Raw genomic sequence first — 27739 nt, forward strand, 5'->3', positions numbered from 1 at the left:
AGATATTTGCATTTCCTTTCTCATGGCATCCATGCCTGGAACTCTTCTTCTTATTCTTTAAGCCACCTTTTAAACTTCAGGTGTTTAGAGGTCTTGAAAATATCATCTCTGCCACTTCCCATCTCTACAAAGTCACAGCTGGAGCAGCAAGATGGAGTTGGAAGGTTAAGGAATATCTAGAGGGAGATTAAACTGCAAATCTATGCATATAAATGAATACTGCGCTTGAAACTTGAGGAACAGGCCAGGATATTTTACATTATGATTTTTATTTAATAAATTGATGATACCTAAAGGTGTGATGGCCACCTGACAGTGCAATTGACATGACAATTTCTCTGCCCCAAACAGCTTTCAGTGCAGTCACAAAGTGAGAGGCACCACATAATGTAGAACAGGGAATAAAACAGGACAAGGTGGACAGTGAGAAGGATGCATGAGTGTTCTAATGACCCCATTATATTTATGTGTAACAACAGTTTGGATTTAACAGGAACCTTTGGATATTTAGGAGAAAAAATGCACATCTTGTAGGACGCACAGCAGCAGATTCCCACAACTGGAACACACAGGAGGTCAAGAGCATCATCCTCATGTTTGCTCTGACCCTGCCTCCAGCAGGTTTTGTTCAGTGCATCCCACTGCTTGTTTGCAAAGGGATAGCAAACAGCCATTCTCTGATCACTTATGGTTTTATAAACTTCTATCATCCTCTTCAGCCATCTCTAGTCTAGACTGAAAACTCCCAGTCTGTACATTGCTTCTGTTTATCCTAGCTCCTTTGTCACCACTTTATATGGTTCTGCTGTATTCTTGTTCTCTATAAAAATGGTCTTGAGTCTTGTCACTGTGTCATACTAAACCTGACTTTACATATTCAAATTCTTCAAAAGTTTCTTTCCCATAATAGATCTTCTAGTTGCTGGGTGCAATTCCCACATCTCCCTGCCAATCCTTTTTCAGAACTGGTGGCATATTAGCTGCTCTCTGCCATTTTGATGGTTTTGAATGAGAGGTAATACAGAACAGTCATTGAATGAAAAGAGAATAGGAAAGATGGACTTTAAAACAGCGTGCAAAAATCTCCACTAGAAAAATCCTGGTCCTATTAGAGCTCTGCAGATGGAAAAGAACCTTAAATTTTTCAGATTCTGAGGAAGAGAATGAGAAAGTTATTCCCCTTTCCCCATCCATCCCCCTCCTGGCTCCTTTGTCTTGAGGCAACAGCCCAATTCTATCTTGTGTTTCACTTCTGCAGTTCCAACATAAAGTAGAGGTGAATCATAGAGTTGTACCAAAATGACTGAAGGAAAATATTTCCACATGGTCAGATTTTCTTTTGCTCAAGCCAGTGTCTGTGCAATCACCAAGGGAAAAATTTATGAAGATCTATAGGTGTTTCCATCTGGCAAACATGGCTGGGTTCCTGTTCACACCTGTAAGAAGCCAGTGAGATTACATCAGCCTGGGGGACAGTGCACAGAATAATTCAGCTTCAGGAGCAGAGCTTTCATCTGAAACTGAGCTGTTCTAGGACTTCCTCCAAGTTTTGTAAGAGAAATGTTGGCTTTTAGGTAAAAAGAGGCTGTTCCACACAATGTCTTCCCTGGACAGGTGAATTCCTCTTCCTTGGGAATGAGATGCTGATGTTGCTCACACCATAGTCACTCACTGCTCTGGCAGTGCTGCCAGCTGGACTACAGGGGCTGCTGACCTGAGGAGTATCAGCCCCACCACCCACAGCTGCAGTGACTACAGGGTCACCAGGATGAGGGGCCTGGAGAGCACTGAGAAATCCCTGGAACTAGAGGGAGGGCAGTGCCAAAATGGAAGGGGGAATGGAGTTTGAAATGCAGAGGAGAGAAAAGACAGGTCCAGAGCAAAGCAGGGGAACGAAGCCAAGCTAGAGGCAAGAGGGGGATGAGCCAAGTGCAGCAAAAGCCAAGGAGCTCCAAGAAGCCATTGTACTGCAGCCAGGATCAGCTGAAGCCCTCCAAAGGAGGCTTTGCTCCCCAAAATCCTGAGAGTGCTCTGCCATGCATAAGGACTGCTGCCCCTTCCCACTCTCTGGGAGGGGAGCTGCAGGTGAGGCTTGCAGTGATTCTGACTCTGCCAAGCAGCCCGAACTGAGCAGTGCCAGTGCTCCCATGCTGTGTGAATGAACTTGGTGAAAAACACACAGCACAGCTGCTCCTTGAGGGAATTTGGAAAAATAACATCAGAATCCCCTCTCCAGTTCACGTTGGGCTTCTGTGCTGGCCTGTGTCCTAGTCACACACAAAAGGGCATGCTGCACTTCTTAGTGTACACGAATTGGTTTTCTAAGCTCTGGAGAGATTTGGGAAGCCACTCAGGGTTCCTATGGTGTTCCTCTGCTCCCACAGCTGTTGTTACCATACCTACAGCTGCAGTGGCAGAGCAGTAGTTGTGTTTCCTCTCTCATCCACTTCCAGCAAAGTCAAACCAATTTAGTTACAGAAGCAAGGCCACAGGCAGGGACTTTCTTCCAAATTCAGCTGAAGAGATTCCTACCTTCAGATGTCCTATCCACTTCCCCAGCCAGGTCTCAGTGGTGGAAGGGTTTGAGACAGCTCTAAATCACATCCGACAAACTCCAAGCACCTGCTCACAGTGCTCAGCCTGTTTCAGACTTGAGAGTGGACATAGTATCTTACAATGAAGGGGGAGAGGTGAGGATAAAACAACCTCAGATTTCAGGTACAGAAGTCTTTCTTCATCCCTGACACAAAAGGAGCTTTTCAAAGGCAACTATGAGGGAAAACCAAAACATTTGGAGTTCGGTCCAGCACAGGATGGACTAAATATGTGTGACCTAATCACTGTGTTTCACTCGAAGCAAAATAAGGCACAGTCTCATGAAGAAACTTCTTGGCACTGCACAGAGCTTTCCTTCAACGTGATGCTGAGCAGTTGCTGGTGGCAGCATTTGGTACAGCTGGAACTGGCCAGGCTGCCTAGTCATACCCTGATTCTCCTTTTTACTCTATCCATTTGACCTGCTAAAATAAAGCTATTTAGAAATTCACTACGTTAAGAATGGAGGGTCCAGGGAAGGAAGGGAAGAAATCAAACATTTTAATTAAAGAAAATAATACTCTTCTGCAGAGTAACAGAAGGCTCAGCACTGAGATATAAACTGTTTTGGTCCAAGAACAGCAGACACGTAACTCCTCATGACACACACCTCATTACAGCTGACAGAACTACAACATGCCTGAAGGTGGTCACAGCACAGACAACAAACAGAAAGGACTTCATCATCTTTAATACACAGGCAAAGCCTACAGAGACCACAATGTCATGTCTCAGTGTAAGTTGCCACAGACATATGTTCATTTTAGAGACAAAAACCAGCTGCATGTGTCTCTAGGGCACTGTTCTCCAAAATTATATTGTGGGTTACACTTTGCAAATTCTGATTTAAAAATCAAAGCAGGTACATTTTCCCTCCACTCTAATATCAAGTAACAGATTTACTGAATTGAGCCATTACTGGCAATCCAGCAGATGTGAAAAGAGGGTACTTTTGAAAAAGATACAGAACAGACCAATACATCAGACACAGGCCCCGAATTTCATCAGTACATTGGGGCATACATGCTTGCAACATGAACTCCATAAAGCTGTATTTTATACAGCTGCATTTTAAAAACCACTGGTCAGGTGGCTCTCCTCAGGTGTCTCCAGGATTCAGTTCAGTAGATTGGCAGCTACACAGTCGCACAGATTTCTCTTTTCCACCTGAAGAAGCAGAGTTTCTGTCTATAAGAGGGAGGAACAACATCATCAAAAAACAAGCATCAGCATTGTAAAACTAATTCACTCCCAAAGAAAAATCCATTTTATTTTTTAATCTACAATTTGGAACTAGTGGTATGAGATGAATTTTGGGGTAAAAAATCAGATTTATTTTTACTGCTCTGCAAAATGATTTTGCTTTTGTGGGATTAATTGGCATACCAACATAGCACTACTTCCTGTGACATGGAGAAATTTATTTTTCTTTCCTGCAATCTTACTTCAACAGCAAAAACTGGAGCATAAGCTTGGAGGTTCATTAGAGGCTTACCACCCCACCCACCCCCAAAATCATGTCAGAAATTTTATTTTACTTAAAAACAGACTCAAAATTTAAACTTAGAATATTACAGCCTGGATCCACTCTCAGGGAAGAAATTAACTTCTTTAACTTCTCCTGTTTCACTGATAATACAAAAATTCAGTTGTTACTGATAATATGCTTTGGAGCCTAAAACAGACAAGAGGTGCCAAGCTGGCATGGAGCCATCCCAGTTCAAAAACATTATGAGATTCCTGGCTTCTTTAAGGAAAGAGGTCCAAACTGGTGAAAGCAGAGGTCTCTGGGTTCGTCAGTATCAGGAGATCTCTGTTGCCCACAGATCCCTGCTTCTGAAGCAACAAGGGTGGATTGGAGACTTCTGAGAGCTGGAGCTGGGAATGATCAGAAAGGCCTGCATTCTCTCAGCCTAGTTGTGTGAGAAAGGGCTGAGGACCAGGGAAAGGCAGCAGGGCTACATAAGGAAATTTTGGAGTCCTTCCTCTCTAGCACATACACACACACACACTTGGGTTTTCTTGGCTGTCTGGAACAATTGTTACTTCAGCAGATGCATGATGGAGCATGTTTGACACCAACATCATAGCTCCACCTCAGTTTGCCTATCATGAGCTGAAGCTGTATCTGAGAATTAGCCTGATCCAAGAGAGGACTTCCCCCTTATTGTCATGGGACACAGTAGCTGTGGGAAGTCTACTCACCAGATTGATCCCTACTGGTGTAGGCAGCTCCATATTAAAAAAAAAAAAAAGGCATTACAAAGACTACCAGCTCTAAATGCCAATCAAACCCATCCTTAATCTGCCTGATTTGAGATTTTCGTATGAGATGGAGTTGCCTGTGATTAAAGGCTGTGTTTTAAAAGCTGTGTTATCTATTGACCCACATCAGCAAAGGCACTTAGAGCAGAGCTGGGCTGAAGCATCCTGCTCTCCACTTGCCTTCTTAGCGCAGGAAAAGCCATCTGCTGCTCAGGCTTCCCCCCCCCCCCCGCCCCAGATGATAAATCTCAGGAAAAACCACAGCCCTGTGGTTTTATATTAAATCAGGTATCACCTTTGATTGTTTCAGCCACCCTGCAAAACTGAAAAGATCTGATCAGACTTTGCTAATCATTGAAAAGACACTCAATCACCACCTTTTCACCACCTCTTTGACATCATTTGCAATGGTTTGCATAAGGGAAGTTGACAGCATGCCAACCATCTCCAAGATGCTCCATCTTTGGAACTGAGCCCCAAGGCTGCTCACCATCTTATGTATCTTTAATAATATTTTCAAGCCTTTCTTTTTGTTTTCAGGGACACATCTAGCTTACTGTGCTTTAAACATACTAAATAACCACTGACAGTTGATAAAGCAATAAAGACCAACATGAACGTTAGTAAATACAGCTTTGCTGACTGTTCTGTGAGTGTGATCACAGAACTGTTTGCTCATAGATTTGTTATTATTGCCTGGTAGGTTAAAGCCTGTTCTAAAAAAAAGAAAACCAAATCAAAACAGCACCAACCAACCAACCCAAAACAAGGGAAAAAGAAAAACAAACGCAAGCCAAAACCATGAAAAGGAATCAGATTTCGAACCTACAAGAAAAAGATATTAAGTTCCAGCTAAAAATGCAGTTACTGATCTCTTTAAAGTTGTAATGCAACGTCCACTGGTTAACTCTGAAAAACGGGCTGGAGTTCTGAAAACAAGTGCAGACTTTGAGTGAACTGTGTAGCCCATGGACTGCATTTGTTTTGCAAGGTTTGTTTTATGGCTGAACCCCTGCTGGGCTCTGTCTTGAGAAGCTTTTAGATGCCACAGGGAGCTGGCTGTGAACTGGCTTAAGAGTTGTGGTGGGAGCAGCTCCCTCCCAGCAGCACAAGACCCCTCTCCCCAGTTCATGATCACATACGGCACTTGGGCTGAGTGGTGAATCACAGATATCCCCAGAATATATTGCCCAGAGTTAGTTCTCACTGCCAAGACAACTACTCCAGCCTGCAGCCTTCTCTGAGGGGCCAGCAGCAACAAAAAACAGGACAGAGAGGGGTAAACAGATCTGGTATGTGTAGAAATCAGCCTGTCAGAAGTGGTTTGTGACCCTTCTCATACAGCCAGCCTGACAATTAGTAGGGAATCATCATCTCAGCGTAGCTTACAAATACAGCTAGTTTTGGAAAAGGAAGGAGATCCAGTCTATGGCCTCCATAAAAGGGTTATGTAAGGCTATAGATGGTCTATGCTGGAGTCAGTTTGCTTTGAGACACCATGTAGAGCAACCCAGGGCCAAATGAAGTGTGAAAACTCTTGAGCTGTGCAATAAAACCATATACAGGCTTCCCCTGTACAGAACTGCAGGGTAAGATGTGCAGGAGGAATTAAATGAGAATTTTCTCTCTAAGCTTTTGGGAATCCCTCCCCCTCCAACACAGTTAGGAGCTGCTTAGTCATCATCTAACAATCTTGCCCACAAACAAAGGAGAGTTTTTCAAGGAAATCAGTGTCTCCAGTGGGAATATTAACAAAGGGAATTGTATTTTCAAGGACAGAAATACTTGCCCCACAAAGTAGCAAAACAGACTAAGATAGTCAAATGTGAAATATATAGATATATATATGGCTGAAAGCAATGATCCTAAAACCCTCAGTTTGAATCAATTTGGGCCACAACTGAATAATAAAAGTAAGAGTTAAAATATCATAGAAGGCAGTTCCAAGAAGTCTTCAACTGTTAATTATTCCCATGTCTTTTGAAGATGTAGGCAGAATTCCTAGCTTAATGACTGGAACAGTCCTGTTCTAGTTATGGGGATCTGAAGGATTTCAATATGGATTCAATTATTTAGATTTTAAAGTGATAAGGAAGCGATAGGTTTGTTTTCATGAGAATATATCACATTTTCAGGCTTCCTGTCAAATCTACAAGTGTGAAAGCCAATAATAGGACATTCATCTCAACTGACTTTTTTCTATCCTCATTTTATCTCTTTGGCTGGCTTTTGTTTTTAATAAGTATTAAAACACTTGCTATGTTTTGGGTTCTTACTGCTACTCCTGCTTTGGATATCTGTGTTTATAAAGTTTTTCTCTTGGTCTGCAAGCTGAAGGTTTCATAAAGGTCACTGCCATAGCCAGACACTCAGAGAAAACTTTAAGAGATTTTGCATCAAGATGTAGAAAATCTGGTGAAAAGTTCATAGGTTTGTAGAAGGAAAAGGTGTGCTAGAACCACTTAAAAGCACAATCTGAACATCTTGTTTGGCCTGTATACAGTGCTCAGCAGATTCATTAGCAAGATTTCTTCATGAAGCCCAAAATATATTTGACCTGTAATTATTGAACAGATTTTGTTTAGCTGTAAATGTGCTACATACCAATCTGGTTCTGCTGGAATGTTTGTTTCTTTTTTTTTGTAGAATGTCACAATTCAAGGTATATTTGTTCATGCACTTGCATTTTCACCTAAGCATCAAGGACCATTCCTCAAAGACAACAGTTCACAGGCTTTGACCTGGGAACAACCTTGACCATAGATCAGAAAAGCAGAAAAGTTTCAGTGCCTTCTGTTGAACAATTTGTGCAGGAGTGTATCTATAGCACTTCAGCTAAAGGGTACACAGGAGGTGGGGACAAAGCCACCCTCCTGGGACACCACCATCTGACAGCAGCTGGGACGCAGGTAGGCACAGATTGCAGGCTGCAGCAGCAAGAGACAGATTCAACATCCCCCGCAGAAGGAAGGTACCAACCCTGGCAAATTCTGCACACTGACTGCAAGCCAAACAGGTTTCATTCCCTATGCTGTTCTACTTTGTGGCATTTTTCATCATTATGAAATCAGAGAAATGTAAAAACTCTCTACGGATGATGTTTTCTCCCTTAGCCTCTCCCCAGGGATAAAAGCATGTGCAGGGAGTATTTTGTTTTAGTAGGCTTTTTGTTTGAGCTGGGTCTCTTTTTTTGGGTAATAAATGTAAGTTATATTCTCACCTATAAGTTATATACTCCCCCTGACATAAAAACAACAGTGTGTGCTCAGCATTTGGAATGAGAAGAGCAGCACTAATGCTATAATTCAGCAAGAGAAGGCTAGAGGGCAGAGGATAGTCAGTTCACACTTTCCTATACTTCTTATTGTCCCTGATACCCCAAAGCAGAAGAATTCCACAGACTATTGCACAGAGAGGTGAAATGTAATTAACCAGCCTCACCTTAGAAGACAGGACAGTACAGTTCACTGAGTGTGCAAAATCCATCCACCTTATCTGCTTTTATCCACAGCATTTTCTTTTATATTGAAAAAAAAATAAAAAGAAGACATTTAATGTTTCCTTACCCTTGTGTCTAGACTATATGCCGTCTTCTTTAAATCCTGCAGAGCTCTCTGCATGAACTCAAAGGCATGGCAGTCAACACAGGGGCGGCCTAGGAGAGCATTTAGTAGAGCACTTAGTGGAGAATCTTGACTACATGGCATGAAGAATTAACTAGAAGGATTAAACAGTGATTTTGAGCATCAGAAAGAGCTACAGGAAAGAGTCCACGGAGTGAGTACTGATGCTCTTGAACAACCCAGGTGATTGTAAATGGTCCACTATGATTGCCCACCCAGTCTCTCAATGATAAAAGAATTACTTCAAATTTACAATAATATTTTTCTTCCTGCCATATTGCTGTTCCACTTTTCCTTCCACAGATCATTGTATACAAAAAAAAAAAAACATTAACTTGAGCCTTTTGCTCCAATAAACCTGAGCATATTCTCAACCTTATCTTCACATTTTTCAGAAATTATGTCTGAAAATATGAACATATTCCCTAGAAAAATCTTGTCTCCTAATCTAACAAATGTGAACTCTAAGTATAAAACTAATGGAATAAAACTGACTACAATACCTCAAAGACAGACCACTTCAGCCTCTAACTTTGAATACGATACAGCTTTGTCCAAACAAACACCCAGTTATTAGTGGGCATTGCTGATAAGCAGAACTGCTGCAATCTGGGTTTATTGGAGTGCCTAAGAGAGTGTTCCCAGATTGAGACACCCAGACTGAAGGCCACAAGGCTTGCTTTGCCTTGATCACCATGTAACACAGATCTGTGCCCTAACAGACAGCAGTACTGAGACAGAGCAAATACAGATACGACAAAACATTTTTGAATCATCAGGCCCTACATCTGTTCTCATTTGCCTCTTGGTGCCTGTGCCTTGCTGACAACTTCACCGGAAATACTACACAAGTGAGAAATTCTGAGCCCAGGTTTAGTTTGCTCTTTGAGGTCTGGTGTGAATGAAAGGATGAAATCTAGACCAATGTTGGAAAATCCTGCTGTGTCTGTAAGCCCATTTTGCAAACACTTGGTGTTGGACTGTACATGCCTCTCACACGCTGGAGAATGAGGTTCCAGCTCATGATCTGAGTGCTAACCAGCAACCAGGAGCTCTGTCTGCTGGAGAAAGGGAGCCTGCCAAATTCCTTAACAGGCTAAGAAAAATAAAGAAGAAGAGATAAAAACCCCACATTGAGCAGTATTAAAGACCTGCTCCATCACTGTTGTTCCATCACCCAACTTCAGTGTTACTATATTTACACTATACAAGCAGAGAGGACAGCAGTTTTTCACATCAATGACTTGATGCAAGGACCTGTCATTATGTTTATAATGTAAAATAAACTCAACACAGATCAGCAAAGGAGAATTAGGTGGTTGAAGGCCACAAGACTAGGTGTTGACAAAATGCTTTCTTGGCATCTTCATTGTGAATTTTTAAAATAAATATTCATGACTTAAAGACAGCAAACATACTCAAGAATGAAATACAATGAATGGTCAATGTCAGCTGAAAAAGAACAAGTCTCAATAATGACTGAAAAGCAAACAAGGTGATTGCTAGCATAGAAAGGGCTAACACAATGAGAGGGCTGTGCAAAAGAAAAGGTGCAGAACAGTGGCAGATTTCAGCTACAAGCAACACAGCAACAGCCAGAAGACAAGGATAAGAGAGTGAAGAGCTTTGGATGCAGGAGCAAAAGAGCACTGGTATGTTACCAAGTTGTGGTTTTAAAACAATGTATGCAAGACATGTCCAAAATAGTTTGAATTATTTGGACAAACTTCAAAGTTCTACAATATGAGAACTGCAGAAGAGGCTGTAGGAGAGGACTGCAGGGTACATACTTTCAGCTGGTATGGCTGTTCCTGCTTCTTGGTCAGCTCTAACAGGCTCCGTGACAAGTAGTGCAACCACAAAAACTAAAGGAACTGTAACGACGGCTCTTCTCAGAAGGCAGGGTGCCAGCATCTTGGGGCTGGGTGCTTCTCTGTTTGTCAAGAGACATAAAAAAGTTAGTGAGGAACACTACAGATACACAAGGGTTTTGTTACAAAGAAGTTAATGTTCCTGATGGCTAAAGCATTGTCGGTCTTCCTGTGAAAGAAAACAAAATAGCAGAAGATCTAGAGCATGGACAAAAGTTCTCTGTACCTTTTCAGAGCGTACGTAAAACTCAACTGAGAGAGAACATCCCTACACAAGATAAGAAGTCCCTAGAGTGTTCTTGGTTTCATTTGAAAGCCAGGATGCCAGCAACTTTGCTTGCTCTTGTGACTTTTCTCTAACTACACAGTCACAGACATTGATCTGGAGTCACTGTTAGACTTTGAGATCAAAACTGTCGGGATTACAGAGCTGGCTGAAAACAGAACCTGGAAACAAGGTCTTTGGCCTCTGCTTGCTTTACTGATGCATCATCTTTTCACAAGTATAATACCTAAAGGTAACCATTACCATTACACAGCACACTGATTATAAAAACTTACTCCTTAATTGAAGTAGATGAAGGAAAAGACTTTTGTTAAACCTCCACAAATTCATAGGTAGAACTTCTAGTGGTAAACACATCAAAACTCTTTGACCTTCTGTTTCCCCTCCTAATCTGGGCTTCAAGCCATTATTTGCAGCCATCCATTTGCTCCTGAACACCACAGCCAGGCCACACCATGCTCTGAGGTTGGTACAACCTGGTCCAGCAACAGTTTCCCTTCACAAAGAGGCAAGTTTTTTAATAAGTTTCAAATTAAGTATTTTCTTGACCCAACAGGTAAACTGTTTGGATCGAAAGGGACTGGCTCAAGTTGCAGCTGCTCGTTAGAGATTTCAATCCAAGGATTCTGGCCCACTGCTAGGGAGGTCCTTAGCTCAGTCAAGTTTACCTTTCATTCCTGTACATCAAAATGGAAGAAAGAAAGAATTAAATAAGGCTAACTTAAGTCAATACAATAAAACCACATGAAAAATCTCTTCAGCTAAACATGGGAAAGCAGGACAACATTCTGCCTCTTTCTGATTGTTAAGTTGGTGCTTACTGAGCAAAGGATGTTGCATAAGAGCATCAGATCTGCATGTACTGAATGCAAGAGTACAGCACTCCCCAGAACAGATTGTATTTCACATTTAGAAAGGCAGTAGGGGGAGGCAGGAGAGGAAAGGGTTTTTCCCATTTTGCCACAAACAGAACAGAACAAGACTGCTCTTCTGTATATGCAATCCACCTTTTCAGACACAGCTAATGTGAAGCTGTAAATTCTGCACAAACATTTGCAGCATGTGCAAATCAGTAATTCACCCAGGAAAGGGGCAGCATTATACACATCCCCTTCCTGTGCACCTCAACCTAAACACAAGAGAAGGGAATGGTTCAGAAGCAACATACAAACATGTATGTGTAGAGTCACAGATATATTTGAGCACAAAAAGATCTGGTAATGTAATTTCTATACCCTCATATTTGGTTCCTGTTCCACCCACTATTTAGATCTGATCCTTTCTCTTATTTCTACAATCCTTAAAGTAAAGGGATTAAAATCACTACAAGCGGCTTGGGCTTTCTTCTGTTTTAATTAATGGTGATCTGCAATGAAAACAAGTACAATCAAAAATACCAATCTTTGCAATAGGATGCAGCAGAGTGTCTCCAAGTTACAGTAAATTAGGACAACACCAGCCTCTTCTGGAAGCACCTGATGAAGAAGCCTCCTGGTCAGTAGAAGCAGAGCCTATTCTCATAGTTGATTATGAGTACTACAAAGGTTCAACAAAACAAAGCAGACACACTGTTAAACTTTTTTTGGGTACCTTACCCATCACCCACCCCAGAGCCAGCTCAGCTTTGTATGTGAGCCCCACTGCAAAACAACTGCTCCTCTAGTGCAGCAATTATCTTAAATCACATCTAACTCCTGCCTCTTAGTTATTCTGTGGCAATTTGCAAGGAATAATCACGACAGGCTTCAAGGGTGGTCTCCCTCTGCAGTGCAACTGGGAACAGAGACAGATCTGTGCGTGGACTTCTGTGAAAGAGAAAAGTCACCCCCTTTAACAAAGGAAAAAATATCAGTACCTGATCTTTCTCTTGTCTTTGTGATGGTTTCTTTGAAATGGCCGCTGCAAACTGCTAAGAGAACAAGTGCAGCATTTCTGAGCATGTGCACTGTCTCTTTTTAACCTTCGCTGAAAGAGGTTATTACTATGGGGAGATTTCTGCCATGGCAACAATGCAGAGCACTGCAGCACGCAGCACAGATTTAAAGAGGCACAGGCTGTGTCTCCCAGGTCTGGGGAAGGATGTTTCTGCTCTGACATGCAAGATCCAGCAGTGACTCATCTGCTCTGGTAAGGTTTTTAAAGCCAGGCCATTTGATTAATCTCTCTTGAAGTCCGCTGAATGGTTTTCCTGAAGTCTAGCAGCTGGATGTGGTGCCTGGTTTAAGCAACTTGCTTCCCTAGTGCCTGAAAATAACCATGACAAACTACAGCTGCTTTATGAGAAATGGGGACAGACCATGGGATTGCACTCAGGAATTGTTTAGTGCCATTTGAATGGTTCTGAGTTACAGGGGTCATAAGCACTCCTGCCTGCTCTCCCAGGTGTTTCGTGATTCCAGTCCCAGGGCTGCCAGGCGCAGCTGCAGCCACTAAAACCCTGAGTGGGAACTTGAGCCCAAACTCAGAACCCCTCTTTTCCAGCCTGCACCTCTGTTCCCCTTTTAATGGCCCGTGAGCTGCACTCCAGGACAACGCTGACAGCAGTTGTTCTGAAAGCAATAATACAATGGAGTGCAGATGATAAAAGTGATTTTGTCAAAGCAAAGCTAAGTTCAGGGATTGCATCACCCCCCAAAACCCACATTTCCCATCACAAATTAGACACTAGCAGTGCTTGTTTCAGAGACAATGAGCCCAGCTGAGGGCAGGCACAGCACTGAGGAGTGTGCACAGACCTTCAAAAGGACTCTGCACTGTGTTTGCTACAGATGGTTCAGAGGAGACTCAATTTTCAATGATTTCATGGCGAAAGTTGGGGGTATTCTGTGCCCAGGAAGGTCAGGCACATAGCCTTTTTTCTTTCATGAGCAGAAACTCCTTCTCAGAATTATGACTGAATTGCTGGCTAACATTTTTCTTTTCAACATGCTCTATAACCTGTCTCTCCTGTACAGCCCTAGAGGAACAGTTTGTTCCCATTAATCCAGGTAAGTAAGTAAGAAGCTAAAATTTCAGCTTGCTCAGTGTGTAACTATGCTGCTGTATGAAGCTACAGCATCCATGAGCAGAGTCAAGAGGGGATTAATTATAGTACTGCTATCCTTATACATCACAAAAACAGAAAGCAGGGGAAAATAATTTTTAGAGACAGTTCTTTTGGGAAAACAAGGCTTAGCATTGCAGAGATAACTATTTGGTCTGAATTAGGATCTGCCTATGCACAAATTACAAATGCAAAACTTTATTCATGATCACTCTCCGCCCTCTAATCTCACATTTTAGCTTCTCTTCCTGATAAATAACATAGATATTCATATAGACACACACACACACCACCTGCCCCCCTCTCTCTATATACGGCTTTTCTTAGCCTGATCATTCCCAGTAAATCTGTTCTCCTGAATCCTGTTCTTTCTCTATCACAACAGTAACCAAGCAGCCAGCCCTGGTACCTTGGGTGTTATCACTGATTCATTCTTCTAGACCCATGCAATGGGCTTCCGATTCCACTAAGTAAAATTTTAAAATCTATTTCTGCCATTCTCAGATGCCAAATTGCTTGTTCTAAGCATCCCATACCACATATTGGAATGTCTCTTCTTTAGTCTTGTCTTAGATCTATTTATCCTGCAAGGAACAACTTCCATTTCAATGTTTTAAACACATTTCCTCTTTATTCACTTCTCCCCACTCTGCACTCTGTTAAGCACCAGTTTTTCTCTTCACTGAAGCTAAAATTTTCTTAACTGGAAAATATCAGTTCACCAAAGAGGAAGTCTTCTGTATAGGAGGAAGAAATTCCATTTCAGGATATTTTTCATAGAACCATAGAATGTCCTGAGTTGAAAGGGATCCACAATGAACATCAAACTCCTGGTCCTGCACAGGAACCATCACTGAGAGTCACACCATGGTCCTGGGAGCATTGTCCAAGCACATCTGGAACTCTGTCAGGCTGGTGACCATTTACATAGGGAGCCTTTTCCAGTGCCCAACCACCCTCTGCGTGAAAAACCTTTTCCTGATATTCAACCTAAACCTCCCCTGACACAACTTCAGGCCGTTCCCTCAGGTCCTGTCACTGTCACCACAGAGCAGGGATCAGTGTCTGCCCCTCCTCTTCCCCTCATGAGGAAGTTGTAACTGCAGTGGGGTCTCCCCTCAGTCTCCTCCAGGCTGAACAGACCCAAGCGCTTTCAGCTGCTCCCTGTATGGCCCCTCCAGACTCTCACCATCTTTGTGGCCTCCTTTGGACACTCTCTAACAGTTTAATATCTTTCTTATATTGTGGTGCCCAAAACTGCCCCCAGCACTCGAGGTGAGGTCACCCCAGCGCAGAGCAGAGCAGGACAATCCCCTCCCTTGCCCAGCTGGAGATGCTGGGCCTGATGCCACCCAGGACATGGTTGGCTCTCCTGGCTGCCAGGACACACTGAAGACTTTTGAATTTTTGAAAGCTTTGAAACTTTTTATTTGGAAAATATTTTGAAAAATATTATTTTAGCAATTTTCAAATTTTGATAATTTCTGGCTTTCTGCTTCAGAATTACTTGGTTTTTAAAACTAAGCTTAACACAGTAAAAATACATTTCATAGTCTGTTCATGGAATTGGAGAGTGGGAACAGCTCTCATGTTAAAGATACTGAGGCACAACCCCAACAGAACATTACAACCCCAACAAAATCTTTCCCTCACGCACAAAGCACAGGTCACACAGATGCTAGTCCAAGGGCACCTGAAAATTTGAAGTACAGACCAGGACTGGAACTATACAGCACCTGCACAACACCCTCAGTGGTGATTTCACTGGTGTGTCCAAAGTTGCAGTGGTGCTCCATGGGCTGAGCGGGAAAAGTGACATTTGTGTGAAAGCTGGAACAACTTGACTCCCCAGCTGCCGTTGGGGATCATTCATGAGCAAAGCAGAGAGAATTTATAGCTTCTTTCTATAATGAAGTCAAACACAATAGATTTTTTTTCAAGATCCTTACCAGCTAAGGAATATCAAAGCACTGTTACTAAGATTTCGTTTTTTCATCTTGATAGCATGTCTTGATACTATAAATACTTTGGTGGGATTGGGAGAAAAGCTTGAGCCTTTACTTCTAAGTCTCTTCACTGCTTAGTCTCTCCTCGACTCTTAAATCTAATACCCTGTCACTACAGAAAACTTTCTTCCCTCGCTAAAGATAACAGATTCTGTCATTTCTCCTGGAGACACTTTTATGTTTTCTCACAGCCTGTCCTCTAAATCATGGTAAAAATCTTCCCACAAGGTACCATCTTGTCTTCTATCAACTACACTTTTATGCTTTACCTCTGCCATGAATCCCAGGAAACAGAGACTGGGGATGAATGTGGTTGGGGCTGTGGATGCCATACAAATGTGTTTGTCATACCAGTATGTCCCTGCCTCACACCTCTGGCTGTGTCCCCCTTGTCACCCCTGTAATCCTGAGCTGTGATAACTCGAGGGCAGGGCTGTGTTTGTGCTTGTTGGCACAGTGCTACAAGGCTAGAGTGCTGATAGAGGCCTCCAGGCACATGTGATGAATATTAGTAAAGTCAAACTACCTAAAGCTGGTCTCATTCTCCCACCTTCCAATATATGAGCTATTCATAGAGCAAGCCTCTTATTCTTTTCCTTCCAATGTAAAGCTCTTGGGATGTGTCAGAGTGACCAGATTAAGAAGTGAAGCCTGCCTTTGTTCCCTGAACAGGTCTCGCCTATCTTGGTAGCAGCAAATAATTGCAATTGTTCCTCCTTCCATTTTCCCGACCAGTAATTTTAGGAACAATTTCCTTGTCACTAACTCCGAATCCCACAGTCCCTATCTGTCAGAGTATGAATTGCCTGAAGTCATTCTAGGACCCAAAAATCTGGAGTTTCAGCACAACACTAAGGCTGGGCTCACATCCAAGTCTGACTTTTCCTCATAGATCTTAGGGAGACCTGCACTGTCAGAACTACTTTCTGCTTTTTGGATGAGATGCTAAATTGGGGTCATATCTTCCTGCATCTCTCTGGGAGCTGAGAAGCATCTAAAAATCCCATGGCGATGTTCAGGAAGGGTCATTAACTGAGATACTTGGCTTGCACTCTCCCTCTGCACCCTGCTGCACGCACATCTTTGGGGAAAAAAAGCTGTGATCCAAGCTGTGCTTGAGCTATTTCAGGGTACATAAGAGTTGCAACTTTAACTAATTTGCAAATTCCACAGGGATGTCTTGAGTACTCTGCAGCAATTAAATATCCAGGAACTTGAATGAACTTTGAACGAGAGGGGGACAAACCTCTTAATTCCCAAGCTTCCCTGTCTGGAACCAGACTTCAGAGTCCAGGGGCCTCTTCTAACATGGGAGAGAAGACCTCTCAGCTGAAAAGCAATGCACTGTTAGCCAGTTTCCTTGCAAAGGCTGCTTGGAGAAATAGCAAATGAGGAAACCAACAGAAGTGAGATTGCTAAAATTGGAAGTTTATTGTTGACCTTTTTTTTTCCCCAAAAAAGATGCCTATTAACCAAGGTCTGCATCAGGGCTCTCAAACTACAGAAGACCCACATCCAGATGCATTCTCTGCTTCAGGAATCAGCTCCTTTGCAGCCAAGAGACTAATCCAGAATGATTTTTATGACACCAATACTTGGATCTCATTGAGAATCAATAATTCTGACATTATGATCTCTATGATTTAATAGCTTAAATATGGGTGTGCCTTCATACATTTGTGTTTGAAAACTGCATCTCTAACTTGATTTCATGTTTACAAGGTATTTGCAAGCTGAGGGATGTGGTTTCTCCTTTTTGCATTTTTCTTCTCCTTTCTACAATGACAGTGCTACAAATTGCAAGCTGGATAGTGCAGTTGCAGTAGCTGTGACTGCACAGTTTTCAGCTAAAGCTTACTCATGTCTGCCTTTAAAATACCTTGTAAATGAATTCCTCATTTGTGATCCTGGGATGTGGCAAATAAGCAATTAAAATTTCATAAGTATCACTATAGTGACCATAATCTTGGCTGAAATCCAGGAAAACAGACCAGAACCGCCACTGTTAAAAGCATGGCTGGTTGGAGTCTAAGTAACTGAGTCAAGAATCAGTGATCACAGCTGGGACAGACTCCCATCCTTAGGAGGTCCAGAACTTGATCTAGGTAGGGATCAAGTTCTAGCACCCACTTAATAACAGATTACAATCCCCAAATCCTCAGGCTCATCTAGCTGTCATCTAGAGGGATACACAGTGACCACCAGGGCAGAATGGGTTACTTGTTCCTTGGAGAACTTAATTTCTAACTGTTGGCAAAAAAAAAGTGTAGGTCTACAACTCTCAAAACAACAGATTATGTTCAGATTAGTTTGTAGTAGCAACTACTGTTGACCTGTGTTAGCACCTCCAATGCTGTCCAAATGCCCTGTAGGGCATGTCCCACGCAGCAGCTGATTGCCTTCCTGTGCTCTGACATCCAGTCTCATTTTCTGAGCAATGTGTCCTTTCATTCCTATCACCCAGGGAAATATCTCTGCTTTCTTCCACACTCATGCTCTCGATTTTGTTATTATTGGGTTTCACTGCACATAGTTGTAACCCACGAGTGAATGCAGAAAGAGTGGCACTTAAATATCTCATGCCCCAGCAGTATCAAACTCATAAAACACAATCCTGCAGCTCTGAGATTATGCAGAATGTACTTTAAGAGAGCTGAGGACAAATCAATCTTGTTCAGGACATTTGTCTGCACGAGTAGCTTCAGAAGAAATATGGTGAATGCAGAAGTCTGACCAGAATTAGAAAATGCTACAAAATCTTCCTCTCAATAAAAGCCTTTCAATAATTGGCAACCACCTGGGAGGTCGAAATGCTGAAATTTTCCACTGAAATGCATCTTTTTCTCTTGAATTTCTCATCTTCACATCTACCCACTTAAAAAGCAACAAAAGTCCCTACCATGGGGAAAAAAAAAAGTGTATCCTAAGGAGTTGAGGATGTAGAAGGAAAACAAACAAATATACCATGGTGAGAGGGGTATTAAAAAATGCTAAAACAGATGGCATTTCAGTATGTAAAGGAGGCTTACAAGAAAGAGGGGGACAGACTTTTCAGCAGGGCCTGTTGTGATAGGACAAGGGGTAATGGTTTTAAACTAAAAAAAGGGTAGATTTCACTTAGATATAAGGAAGAAAAAATTTTATGAGGATGGTGAAACACTGGAAAGAGTTATCCAGCGCGGTGGTAGATGGCTCATGCCTGGAAACATTCAAGGTCAGGTTGGACAGAGCTCTGAGCAGATTGATCTAGTGGAAAATATCCCTGCTCATTGCAGGGGAGTTGAGCTAGATGGCCTTTAAAGGTGCCTTCCAACCCTTTGATTCTACGATTCCATGAACTACAAAGTCTTGCTCACTTTGTCATGTCCCATTACCATGATTTCTGTGGATTACTGGTTTTAGAAATGTAGACCTCAGCAAATCAAGAAAAAGGGGATTTTCACTGTTGTGGTGGAACCCAGAGCTGTCAGGACACTGTAAACAGGTCTGTCCTGATAGGTGAATGTGCCTGCCAAACCAGCCAAACACCTCTTCCAAAATTCAGCACTACCTGTGTGGGAGTTGGACAGGAGCTTATACAATTTTAATAGCTTGAAACAGTGCTTATGCTTAAAATCAGGAATGGGTTATTTACAGTGCAGCCAAATTTTCAAGGTGAGCAGGAAGAGAACTCTCAGAAAACATTTTACCAGGTGCTTAGAGATGTGAACAGGACAGTGTGGCAGTTGAGAGAAAGGGAAAGAAGTATCTCAGCTAAGCACTTCCTTTTCTTACTTAGCCTCTGCTCCTTTCATATATTGCTCTTTTCTCTTAGATAACTTCTGCTATAATTACTCATTCTCTCTCTTTTAGTTCTTTTTCCCCCTTTGACATCTTTTGTTCTCTCAGCCCCTGACATTCCCGCAATCCAATGCTCAGCTGCAGTGTTTGAATGCTGACTCTTGTTTGGGCACTCAGCTCTCTGAGTGCAGTTTATCAACTCTCCAGAGCAATAGCTGCTCCTGCACATCACCCCTGCCCTATCCCTCTGCCAAAATGTTGCAGTTCTGTAAAAATATGGCTGGAAGAAGCACAATGGCTCCTTATCCCCTTGTAGTTGATAGTCTGGCACAGTGGATCACAGAGTGCATTGTAAAGGGTATCGTGCAGTGTCACTGAGTGACTCCTCACTTGTTCCATCTGCCAGAACCAGCACCAGCTCGGCTGCCTTGCTGCCCCAAACACAGCTACAGCCAGACTGTAAACAAAGACTGAGGTGAACATAAAACAAAGAGAGACTCTAGTTCTTAAAAGTCATGTAACCACTCTGAGAACTCCAAACACGCTTGGGAATCTCTCAAAATACTGTGGAGCTAGTGGGTGGCACAGGTTCCCTGAGATCAGTCAGTAATCCAGCACGGGTGCTGGGCCTGTGCTGAGTCAGGGTGTATCAGCTCTTTGGGGACAGCAAGACACAAACATGCATTTTTTAAAAGAAGAATGTTATAGGCAGGGGAGGGCTGAGATAAAAAGCTGCCCAATCCATCTCCCAAAAAATAACAGCTGGCTCCAAGGTGAACAGGAGGCTGTACAAGTGCTGGAAAGGCCCTCACTAGAGGTTCTCCATCTTTTTCACACTGAAACCCATCTTGCCTTTTCTAGAATGTAATTTTGGGGGATATGGGAAATACATGGCAGTAACCACCTGGCTATTTCTCTTCGTTTCTTCTGGGTGAGGAGTCTGCAACAGGGAAGACCATCCTGTCCCCAGGAATGTGAGCACCCCACAGTACCCTCCTGCATTATTTTAGATCCTGTGTTTGAACCTGTGATAATGCAGAAACTACTTCTCATGTCCACATCCCAAAAATGGAAAGAGCAAGGGAGAGCTCTCGGTTGCATAAATATTTTTCTCTTGCCAAGGAATCTTCTCTGGGCCAGCATCCTGCATTGTTATCCCTGAAAGCAGCATCCTCTCTTCAGAAAACAAGTATCTTTAACTTCATTTCCCACTGCATTCTGGAAATTGCACCAGGAGGAAGAAAAGGAGATTATGTGAGAGTTAAAAGACCCAATTTTTCGAAGCATAAATTCCTGCAATGTCTAAGCCAACAGTGCACTTGTGATAGGCTGATGTTCCTAACGTGAGCAACCACCTCTCCAGAGTTACTGTCTAGACTAACACGACCCTGAATCACCATGGGGCAATGGGTTCACATCTAGGAAATGTGGCTGTCATATGAGCAGATTTTTTAATAAGCAATTTGAAAGAAATAGTTTCTCAAGACAAAAAAAGGAAAAAATCTCATGGATTTGTATCAACTTTACAATATAGCTGAGGCAAAGAAAGGTTTTCTAGTAGCATTAGATGAAGAATCCTTTTGACAAAGAGGTACCAAGGCTTTCTAGAGTGTTTTAAAAAGCATGCACTATGCAAGTAGACAAATGTAGCTGCAGCATCCTGGGCTGTTAAAGCTGAATTACAGCTTTTGCTGTGATCCTTACTTAACCTCTCCAGTTGCTATTTTTTTCATACACTGTCCTGGAACAGAAATTAATTCAGAGAAAGCACTTGAACCAGAATTTATGCACTGGTGTGAGAACAAAACAAGCCTACCATTCCCTGTTTGTTCCAGTGGGTTTTTTGAGCCTGAAATGCTCCCACTTGGCTCAGCTGCTTTTGTATTTAAACTTGAATGGTTTTGAGTCAAAACTAAAGAACATCTGTTTGGCAGTTTTAAAGCTAGAAGTATTTCACATTTTTCCCTTGATGTGCACAATTTGATTCACTGCCCCGTTACACTGATGCTACTGGAGGGGCTTTATGCATGGTTTAGAAGACAGATTGGTGGTGTGGGACACCCGGGATGGCCCGTGGCAGCCAACAGTGCTGTTGGGCTGGGGCAGGGCCAGGAGCCACAGCCTCCTTACTGAGGCATTTGTGAGAGGCGGTAGCTGTCAGCTTCTGGCTTAAACTGAGTTCTGAGCTCAGCAAGAGCTGCTGCCTTCCAGAGAGGCAAAGTGCCTCCCACCAGCCAACCAGCTGCACAACCTTACTTCTTTGGGAGGCAGGATTGCCGGGTTCCGGACAGGTTTCCCTTCTGAGGAGAGAAAAATGAATCACTTCCAGACCAGCAGTGTAGCCCTCCTTATCCTGAACCTCCAGAGTGCTTCCCATTATTCTCCTCATTCTCCTCACTTAGACCTGCCAAGCTGCTTTTCTGATCCAGGTCTGCTAAAAAAAAAAAAAAAATTAAAGCATGTACATATTCTGGAATTTTAAAATTCTAAGAGACAAGAAAATATTTGCTGTTTTGCTATCAATTACTTTATTAGTTGGACTGTTTCCACTTAGTAAACTATTTTATTTATTAGAGGAAGTGTCAGATGTATGTTTTTTAAAGGCTGTAATTAAGCAGAGTCAGGAGTCATTAGATTATTCAAAAAGCCTGCTGCTTCCCATTAACTAATAGCAACTACCAAAACAAGTGGTTTTTTATAGACCAGGTCTAGATAGAAGTGTAAAAGTATATTGGAGAGCAGAGGCACATATTGTACTTAGACATCCCATCTTCATGCCATAGAATGCCCTACTTGGCAACTTCTTCCAAGATGGAGTTGAAAATTGCCACTTTCCAAACACTGAAATTACACTGAAATTAATTAGGATTAAACTGTCACCCTTTCCATAAAAATGGGCTTTGAAGATCTATTATGCCATGAGTCACCTTTTATCTTGAGATCAGCTATTTAAATTTGATGCAGGCTACACTTTTTTTGCTAGCATTTTCTATCTTGGTGGAAAAGAGGCTGAATATTGTGGTAGGGGATGTTTCTCAACCCATTAATTATGGCTCTTCTATCTTCTAACCAGTGTTAAATTGCAAATGTCATTGGAGAAAATGAGAAGGGTATAAAGGTGGCAGAAATGGTAACTTTCCAGAATAAAGAAAATATCATTTTAAGACCCCATCTTCTGAGACAGACAAATGTCAAAAAAATACCTTTATTGCACCAGCAAAAAAAAAAAAAAAAAAAAAAAAAAGCCATAAGAAAATGTTTGGACACTGTTCATGTCACACCATACTATGTTGGCATTTCCATTTGACATGCAGACTTGTCAGTTTCAAGCGTAGCTGTGAACTACAGATGTTTTTAAAATACAGGCTAGAGGAGAATAGATTTCCATTCAAAATAGAACCTGCTCTGAATGTTTATTTCAGGTCTAAAAAGGACTGAGATTTACAGTCATACAGACAATTTTCCAGCTGTGCTAACAATGAGGGAAAGAGAGAACATAGTGAGGTGCTCCCTGTCCTTTATCTTTCAAGCTGGTTTTGAAACCTCCAAACAGAAATAATTCCTCTGTTTCTAGAGACCAGCTGTTCAACAAGAGGTGGGAAATGAAGGGAGCAACAGACAAGCAGCTTTGAAATCCGTTCATATTGGCATGGCTGAATTGTATTAACTCATCACCTGGCCAACAGCATGTAAAATATAACACAGTTCACAGAGGATTTTCCCACCTGTGCATTCCTAAGTACGTACAAGAATATTTATTATACTATCTTTTTTCTGTCTCTCTGATGATAGACACAAAACCAAGTGTGACTGCTGGGGGGCATCCTTCATCTGAGTAACAGACTTGCAGTGGCTGGGGCTCACCACAGAATCACAGAATGGGTTGGGTCGGAAGGGACCTTAGAGATGATTTAGTTCCAACCTCCCCACCATGAGCAGGGTCAATGTGTGCCACTTTTTGTTGGTTATCATCTCCTTCCAGAGTCAATGCTGGTGTTGAGGAAAGGTGGCTGAACTGAGGATAGATTAAACAGGAAGCCAAGTTCCAGGCACCGTCCAGCCAGGAGCAGCCACTCACACAGAAAGCAACAACAAAAGGAATTACTGCACATCAAGCCACCTACTTCGTGCTGTGCTGCTGAGGAGCACCTGGATACAACCACCACACCAAAGTCTGCCAGCCTCCCTCAAAGGCATCTCTACTTATGGGAGACTCAGACTACTGCGTGGAAATTCTCCTCCATATGTGCTTTTACGTGGCCTCTTCGCTAAGTACATTTTAGTACTTTGCATTCATGTGCTGGGCTAACATCACATAAAATTTTCATATAAGCATTGTTATTCCTCTTCTACTCTTAGGAAGGAGAATGTAACATTTGGAGAGCATTTATAGTTAAATGAATGATGTTTCTGTGTCAGACACATCAGGTCAAAAACTATCTTCCATTTGGAGGAATGAGAAATAACTTAAGAAGATCCTTAACTGCTGCAAGAGTTGTGTCCTCAGTCTGTGAACTACTCCCCAAAAATGCATCTACACTGGCAGTTATGACTGAGACAAAGGATCCCATGTTCTCAGCCACCTCCCTGCATCTGCATCTTGCTTGTCAGCACCAGCTTCCACATCATTCTCCTCAAACCTCCATCCAGCTCTGTCTACAAGCTGTCTTTCTCCATTAAGTCAGATCTCTAGTCGTGGACAGCAAAGACAGGAGGAACAATGCCGTGTGGGATTGCTACTCACCACAACCCATACTTAGGTCATGCAAGCTGCAGCAACCTGATGAACTAAGTATATCATGTAACTTCAGAAAAGCTTCTGGGCTCAGACTGAATGGCTGCTGAGACTTGTACTTATGGGAATTTTTTCATAGGCATCTACAAAGTTGGAGATTGAAAGTGATCCTGAAGTTTCCTGTAATTACCAGGCATTTTCTTAGCCTTCTTGCACACCTGTTCTCCAGCTGGGGCTAACAGAAATCCTAAACTCTCTCAAGCTGAAGGGCTTTGTTTACCCTTGTGGTCAAAAGCTCCCCAGTGCCTCAGGAACAGCACTGTTAACTCCAGCCAATACCCCAGAGAACACCACTTATAGTTCCCAGGCCAGGCCACAGAGCAGCAGGGAACTAATAACTCAGACCTGGAGTTTGAGCACGGGAAGCCAGCGCAGAGAGCAGGAACGAGTTTGACATGAACATGGATGTTTGTTAAGGACACACACTGCAGTGCTCTGTAACAGTTGTGTTTCCTGAGGACTTGGGGCATTGTGCCAAGTACACAGTACCCCTGTAGATCTGAAAGCAGCCTGTGTTTCAGAAAGCTTTCCTCCACCTCCAGATCTCTTTACCAGCCAAATGGGAAATGGGTGTCTCTGGGCATCTTTCCAGAAGCCTCTGAACCGATGCCTTCATGCAGCAAAACTCAACAGGTACATTCATGTACTTTTTCACCTTAGTATTCGCACTACATGAAATATTTGCCTCACTTGCTGCTCATTTGGATGCCCACTGGCCTTCTGTCTATTTACCAAAGCAGGAAGTACCTAAGTAGGAAAAAAACTAAGTCTGACACAGCAATAGTGTCTGGCAGATATCAACATTATCTGCCTCGAGCTTTTTAACAATCATTAATGTTAACAAAAGTGTTAAGCTCTATGGGTAGGTGTCCCTTCTGAAGTTACACCACTGAGCTGAAATTTAACCCGTCTTCACATTTCCAAAAGTCAATCAGGCTGTCATTGAAACAACGGAATAAAATCACCAGACCTTGCTCTATTCCTGTTTCTATTTCAAGGTGATAAAGAGTTGATTTTACATAAGATCTCATCAGCGTTCCTTAGTCAGCATGATTGTTCTGGGCTTCCTGGCATTCTGACAAACTGAGCAAGTAAGGTTGTTTAGGAGCTTAGAGCTGGGATGGATGGAAAGGGAAAGGAGACAGTATGCTGCCACCTTTTGGTTACAGAAATGAGAACAGGTATGATCTGGGCAGATCTCTCAAGTGGAAATTAAGACATCTATGCTTATCTTCTGTAATAAAACAACCTGAAAGCCCAGATACTGCAAGATGCATCCCTTCATGTTCTAAACTGTTGCCATAAGCTTAGCTCCCGTATTTTACATTTTTTTCAGTCTTGCTTGAATGAATTAATAATTATCAAGCCATAATTAATAATTTATCTAATTTAAAACACAAAGGCTTGAGTTCTCTCACCTAAAACTAATGCTTTGCATCACTAAACTGATTTGAGGAACATACAAGATCTCATGAATTAGTAGCTTGTAAAAGTAAGTGACTGTATGTCATGACTCCTGACACTTTCATTACTAGGTTTGCTACCAGTACTTTACAAATTCAGCTTTAACTGCTTGAATGAGATTTTCTGTGCTGGCTGACTGCTGAGGAGCTGAAGGGTATTTTGTTTGCTTGTTTATTAAAAGATTGGTTCAGCTGTTTATGAGAATAAAAGATTGAAGAATTGCCATCTTAATAAAAGGAATGAAAGGCTGCTCTGTTAAAAAGTTTGTGCACCTCCTAGTTTGATGCAGAACCTCAAACTTTAGCAGAGGAACTCTCTGTATCAAGGATGTGATTCTCACTGCTCCTATGAGTCACTGTACAAATTTGGGGCAAGTGATGAGCTGTGAAAGTCTCAGTTTAAAAATGTTCTGTAAAAACTTATGGGAGCCTGTGAGTTCAAGTCCATGAATGTTCTCTTACTTTCTGCTCCCATGAGCCAGAGGCTCTTTACATTTACTGCATTTATAAGCATGCTGCATCCTCATGCACAAAAATCCATCAAATACTTGATTTCTTCTTTCTCAGTGCTGGCACTGAGTTCTCTTCTCCTGACATAAGGGTACTGTAAAGGGGGATCCTGTCTGCCTGTACTGCAGAAGGGACAGGAATGCTCTGACCACTACCAAAGCTGTGTTGGTAGGCCTGTAATGTCCTGTTCCAGTGACACATTGGTCCTTGAGGCCTGAAGCACTTAACAGAGTTTCAAGATCCAGCTTTGGGAGTGCTTGATACGGTGCTGATGGTCCCTCAGGTGGAACACCAGGACAACAAACCCTAAGGGTGTCTGGCTGTGAGATCCCCCACAGGACACTGCTCATGCAGTGAGCAGCACTTTGGTGCAGCTCCCACCTGGAGCAGCCGCAGCCACTCAAGCACAGCAAAGCTGTGCAGCAGACCCAAACCTGGCCCTGCTGCCACCTCAGGCCGTTGTTACACTTCACACATGGATGCTCATGCAAAACGTCCTTGTCTCATGAGAGCTTGCAGACCTGTAATACACTAACGGTGCCATCCTACGCCACCTGCTGCACACACTCCACTGCCTACTGCTCCTTGAGGAGTTCCAGCCTCTCCTGCCATTTGGAAGAGTATCCAGAGGTCTACAGACCTGAGAAAACCACTAGGAATTATCTTTTTTTATGTACTCATCACTCACTGACAGTCCCAGCCGAAGCACTCAACAGCTTCCAGACCCTGTCATATAGACATCAAGAAGGAGACCTACAAGAAGGCTGTTGGTAGGAATTTTAAGGCAAAACAATCCCTCCACTATGTGTTATCACTTCTTCAAGGGGTTTAGCTCCATCACCCATCAGGAAAAGGATGAGAGGAACTGATTTTATCTTGCTCTTTTTAAGAAGGGAAGTAGTGCAATGAATTACAGTGCATAATCTCTCAGGGTAAGGGGCATCCTGTTATCCTTCACAGGTCAGGATCACATTAACCATCTGGGTGGGAAACAGCAAGACACATCCTTCCAGAGCTAAATGAGGCCTCATTTTCCTACCAGCAAATTCCTCTAAGCCTTTTGGCAACCAGAATTCCTCCTCTCCATCTCAGCACTTGTCTTCCACACACCTCATGAGCCATTTTTCACCTGTCTTTCAAATATAAAGGGGTTTTATACACTTAACCTACATGCTCAATACCAGCACAGGCACACACTGATGGCACATCAGGGTGGAGAGGCAGAGGAATACCAGGACCATCGGACCTGCTAGAAATATTTGAAGAAATGATCTTTTTTTACTCTCTCTCTCTCTTTTTTCTTTCTTTTTTTGCTTTTTTCTCCCTACACCACTCTTCCATCATTTTTAGGGAAGCATATCTAGCTTGTTGGCATAGAGCTGTATATAGCAACTCAGTGAACAGAATGGACCATGGTATGGAGATGAGTCAGGATTTTGTGATGAATCAGATCTTGTCCAGAGAATCCTGGCTCGTTTGTTGCAGACAGTGAACACAGTGAC

General features: G+C 42.5%; 1 protein-coding gene and 1 long non-coding RNA gene across 3 annotated transcripts; one reads left to right on the plus strand and one right to left on the minus strand.

Annotated features, from left to right (window-relative positions):
* LOC121676547 lies at positions 1-12752 on the minus strand. 2 transcript variants are annotated; one of them, XR_006020500.1, is made up of 6 exons: positions 12496-12752; positions 10274-10416; positions 8427-8515; positions 4801-4827; positions 3561-3783; positions 1-138 (listed from the first exon to the last, which is right to left on the minus strand). XR_006020500.1 is itself a non-coding variant. In XM_042053211.1 (4 exons), exons 1-4 carry the CDS (start codon positions 12735-12737, stop codon positions 3712-3714), a joined length of 546 nt encoding a protein of 181 aa, XP_041909145.1. In that variant the 5' UTR covers positions 12738-12752; the 3' UTR covers positions 3076-3711. The 2 variants fall into 2 exon arrangements, 1 of the variants encoding a protein (XP_041909145.1); XM_042053211.1 differs by lacking the exons at positions 1-138; positions 4801-4827 and having other exon boundaries at positions 3076-3783.
* Positions 12623-27358, plus strand: LOC121676549. Its single transcript, XR_006020501.1, has 3 exons — positions 12623-12767; positions 20592-20658; positions 23452-27358. It is a non-coding gene; the product is annotated as an uncharacterized LOC121676549 (long non-coding RNA).
* The last annotated feature ends 381 nt before the right edge of the window (positions 27359-27739 follow it).

This window comes from Corvus kubaryi, unplaced genomic scaffold (assembly GCF_017639235.1).
Source record: "Corvus kubaryi isolate FWS band 111438036 unplaced genomic scaffold, C.kubaryi_AGA036_p1.0 split1-131, whole genome shotgun sequence".
Lineage (NCBI taxonomy): Eukaryota > Metazoa > Chordata > Aves > Passeriformes > Corvidae > Corvus > Corvus kubaryi.